The sequence below is a fragment of the Pterocles gutturalis genome, unplaced genomic scaffold, assembly GCF_000699245.1.
Source record: "Pterocles gutturalis isolate BGI_N339 unplaced genomic scaffold, ASM69924v1 scaffold4786, whole genome shotgun sequence".
NCBI classification, from domain to species: domain Eukaryota; kingdom Metazoa; phylum Chordata; class Aves; order Pterocliformes; family Pteroclidae; genus Pterocles; species Pterocles gutturalis.
Genome location: NW_010100085.1, coordinates 4,699 through 9,431, shown reverse-complemented (window position 1 = coordinate 9,431; position 4,733 = coordinate 4,699). Strand labels below are relative to the sequence as shown.

General features: G+C 40.9%; 1 protein-coding gene across 1 annotated transcript; it reads left to right on the top strand.

Annotated features, from left to right (window-relative positions):
• Positions 1-811: 811 nt before the first annotated feature.
• On the top strand, positions 812-4,109 carry LOC104460503 (serine/arginine-rich splicing factor 6-like). Its single transcript, XM_010078261.1, is given in 5 exon segments — positions 812-1,445; positions 1,448-1,579; positions 1,813-2,021; positions 2,383-2,472; positions 2,591-4,109. Coding segments are annotated over 5 exon segments (831 nt in total). The 5' UTR covers positions 812-1,409; the 3' UTR covers positions 2,955-4,109.
• The last annotated feature ends 624 nt before the right edge of the window (positions 4,110-4,733 follow it).

The following is a 4,733-nucleotide window of genomic DNA, read 5'->3' as shown; positions in this document are numbered from 1 at the left end:
GGGGGTAGGGGATGCCTGGTGCGGCGCTGGGAGCAAGCTATCTGCTGCCTTCGTGCTGCAGGCGTGTTTTCCTGGCACCAGCGTTGCACTCGGGTATCCCCTAAGAAACTTAGGGGAGGAATACATGGAGGAATTCTGGCTGCAAAATTGTGGCCTTCTAGAAAGGGTTTCTTGTTAATTAGAAATGATGTGCTCTGCTAGTTTAAGGGCTCCAGTGTTCTTGGGAGCGTTTAGCTGAACCAGTGATGTTGCATCACTGATGTTAATGAATAAATATCCTTGCATAATGGGGGTAGAAGAACTCAGCTGTGAGCTTTCATATGAATGTTTCAGTTGAATATATGGAATTGTGGCCTTCTAGAAAGGGTTTCTTGTTAATTAGAAATGATGTGCTCTGCTAGTTTAAGGGCTCCAGTGTTCTTGGGAGCGTTTAGCTGAACCAGTGATGTTGCATCACTGATGTTAATGAATAAATATCCTTGCATAATGGGGGTAGAAGAACTCAGCTGTGAGCTTTCATATGAATGTTTCAGTTGAATATATGGAAGGGGTGGGGGGAGGTTTTCAAGCAGGGATCTGTTGGACAAAGTGGGGGATATTGTAAATATTTCTATGTTCAGCTAATTTAAATAGTTTCTTGAGCTGAGCTATATAGAACTTAACTGGCCTAGTACTGTAATCAAAAGTACTAAGGTTCGTCTTTCAGTAATCTCTAGAAACTTGGTATTTGGGGGGGGTGGGTATATCTGTCTTTTTAAAAAGAATCAAATGTATGTTGTTTAAAATTGTTGCATGTTCAATTCAAACTTTTTAACAAGTCCTTGATGTTTCAATTTAAAAGTGACCAGTGGGGCTGAGGCTGTGTCCACTGAGGCTAAGATGACTGCCTTTCCTGATTGGCCATGGCTTTTCCATACATTGTGTGACCCTTGCCCTATGACCCTTTGGCTGACCTTACCGGAAGCCATGACGACAGCAGCCTTTTGCCATTAGACGCAGGGTGATGGTGAGGATTCCAAGGGTTAGACAAAACTGGTTAAACTGAACTAGGTGACTGTTACCTTGCGTGTTTTGTGGCCAAACCACCACCAAAAACCTCATACTGTGATGTAAGTACTTAGTGTAACTAGTAAACGTTTTTGTAAAATGTAGAAATGCATGTAATCAGTTAAGTTTTATATTTTACAATGTTCTGTAAAATAAAACTTAGCAAGGTGAATCTAATAAGGAGCAGTCACTCTCTAACAGATCTTAGGAGCACAGACTTGTAGGATTTTAGTCTGTTTGATTTGCCATTAATATAGACTATGGCAAAATTGCAAAGTTTATTGGAAGCTTAGAGAAATAAAGTCCTACTCCAGTAAATATAACTGTTTAACTAACTTTTTCAGAACTTTTTAATTTTCTTCATGCTAGGAGACGATCTAACTTTATTTCTTTGTACAATAAAGGTGGGGGTGGTGGCGGATATAGCAGTCGGAGACAATCTGGAAGAGATAAATACGGACCACCTGTTCGTACAGAGTACAGACTGATTGTTGAAAACCTTTCCAGTCGCTGTAGTTGGCAGGATTTGAAAGTACGTATTGATGTTCTGTCATAGAGCCTGTTGTGACTAGCAGGAAGCGATGGCTTCCTTTAGTACCAATGTTCATTTTGATTTGGGTGGAAGTAATTGAGAAGTATTTGTGCATGAATGTTTACACACAGTTAATGCTTTTTGCATTTGCTCAGGCTTGTTATAAGCTAATGTACTTTTAGACATGAGCATGTGGAATGGTTATGTAATTCTAATATGTCTACTCCCTAAAGGATTTCATGAGGCAAGCTGGTGAGGTAACCTATGCAGATGCTCACAAAGAACGCACGAATGAAGGAGTGATTGAGTTCCGATCTTATTCGGACATGAAGCGTGCCCTGGACAAACTGGATGGCACAGAGATAAACGGAAGGAAGATCAGGCTGGTTGAAGACAAGCCTCGCTCAAGCCACAGGCGATCTTACTCTGGCAGCAGGTCAAGGTAACTTCTGGGACACATCAGCCTCTGCATCAAGACCACTTAGACTGAAAATGGGAATAGGTAGCTCTACCTACAAGAGTTGCCTTTGGTTGATACTTTAGGAATAGGATGATGCCTGAGAACGTAGAAGAAGTTCTTTTACGTATTAGAACAAAGCCAGGTTTGAGAGTTTTTCACGTGTGAAAAGAAACATCAGATGTAATTCATTGACAGTGTATCAAATCTAGGTAGATTAATGGTATGTCTTGATGTGGCCATATTTGTTTTTGAGAAGTTCTTCAGCAAGTGTTCTCTGTTAGATAGCATAGCAGGGCACACCAGACACAGAATAAGGGAAAAATTACACTTTAAATGTTTCTAGGTCACGATCTAGAAGACGGTCTAGAAGCAGAAGTCGTAGAAGTAGGAGCAGCCGCAGCAGGTCCCGTAGTGTCTCCAAAAGCCGTTCCCGGTAAGTGATAGATTGTTTTCTGTTAGTACGGGAATGCTACTCACTAATTGATAGATATCTACAACTGCTGCAAGTACACTTCAGTTCATGCGGAATAAACTCTTTCTCTTTTTGAAAGATCTAAATCCAGGTCACGAAGCAAAGACCGCTCACGCTCCAGATCCAAAAGCAGGAAGTCTAGATCAAAGAGCAAGTCGAAACCCAAGTCTGACAGGGGTTCACGCTCTCACAGCAGATCCAAGGAGAAGTCTGAGAAGTCTCGGTCCAGATCCAGGTCCAGGTCGCGATCTCCCAAAGAAAATGGTAAAGGAGATGCTAAGTCTAAGTCCAGGTCAAGGAGTAGGTCTCGTTCCAATTCTCCGCAGCAGCAGCCATCTTCCAAGGCTCGTTCAGAGTCACCACCCAAAAGAGCTGCATCCAGGTCACGCTCCAGATCTCGTTCAAAATCTCGCTCACGATCAAGATCTAGTTCAAGAGATTAAGACTAGAACTATTCTCTTACATTGCACACTATTACGGAACATTTTCCTACTTGTCAGGCCATTAGTGTTATGTTAGTACTTCAGAAGTTGGTTTTTTCTCTTGCAGGAGTGAATGGCCTAAGAACTAAGTAATGAGGCGTAAGGGTTTAATTTGTATCCCAAATTTGAAAATACGAGATCAGATGGTGGTACAAAACAGGATAAGTCCCCCTTTTGTAGGAGTTCAGCTAAAAGTTTGATTTTATAGCATTTCCACAGGAGTAACTTAACTACTCTTAAGTGCAAAGCGGTTTTTATATTGAAAATAAACTGAATATAAACAGGCTTAAATCTGGGCTTTTTGAAAGTATCATTTTTTCCTATTTTTTTCATGGTTTTAGAACTATGGGTATCATTAGCTTAATAGGTTACAGCTTGCTACCAAAGGCAGGATTGCCTTGCTGGGCAGCTCGGATAATTCTCTGGTTTATCTTAATTTGTGGAAGCAGGCTGCAAACTATATAAACCGGTAACAATACTAGGAAGATTTTAGACCAGCAATAAACTCAAGTTGGAGCATTTGTGTTGTATCTGAACTTGCCAAAAGAACATTCCCCCCCTGTCCTGTGACTGTATTAAAGGTAATAAAGGTACTCTGGAACCTGCATCGTACAGTATTGCTGAAAAATCCTATGTTTCAAACTTGAAAGAATGAAAGCTTTCTGATATTTTTTTTTGCTTGAATATCAAGTGTCACTCAGCTGTCAGACACTAACGTGTCCCTTGGATGTGGTCCAAGTCACTGGTATGTTGTATGGTTTGTCAGCCTCTAAATACCTATTGGATATGAAAACTGGGTAAATAAAACTGTCTTCCCTCCCTTCTGACTCATTTATGTTAACGTTTTGCTTCAGACTAGGAGAACTATAATCCTGTTGTGTGTAAGTCTGAACTTGATTGGAAATGTAATCTCTTTGAGCTAGAGTTCTAGTCTTAACAAAGGCTTTGCTAAACCACAGTTGCCAATTCACTTAAATTGTGGAATAGAACTCATCCCAAAAATTCCCCTTTATAGCTAAATTGATTTTTGTAACATGCAGTAGCAAACATTAGAACTGCCTTGTACTCTTTATACAACGTGTAGTTTGACTTGTATAAAATTAAATTGGTGACTCAAACTCTTGTGTTTATTGCAGTGTAATGGGATTCTTTTTCTGCCTCTTGTGCTTGGGGAAATAACAATTTATCCTGCTTAACCTCTTTTGCTCGAGTAACTTTTTTGTGTTACAAGAGACTTGGGAGCTCTTGGTTTTGTGCTGGAGACCAGCTAGCCACCCAAGCACCATGTGTCCCAGTCATTGTCCTGTCCTCAGGCATGGCTGGATATGAGAGCAGCACCTGACTGGGCAAAATTTCACACACCTGTTCAGATAAACTGGATTGGGCACAAGGAGCAAGCACATCAAGTGCATGTTCACATGTGACTTGATGCCAACTTTCTTTCCTGGAATCGCTTTAGGATCTCAACAGTTCTCTTGAAAACTAACATTTGATTTCTTACCATTTCCTGCTTGTATCTAGAAAGCTTGAGCTCTTGTCTGGTGCATACAGGTAGCTGTGTTTAGTACAAGAAGGGATCCCGAGGTGAGTAAAGTTATTTTTCTTCTATAAGCTTATGTTCCTAGTGGGATCTGGATGCGAGTGATCACATGGCTTGCAGTGCCGTAAGTTTGGGTTACTGTTGTTTTTACAGTGCACACATTTCCATGCTGTTTCTGTCCCAAGCGTGGAAAAGCAGCA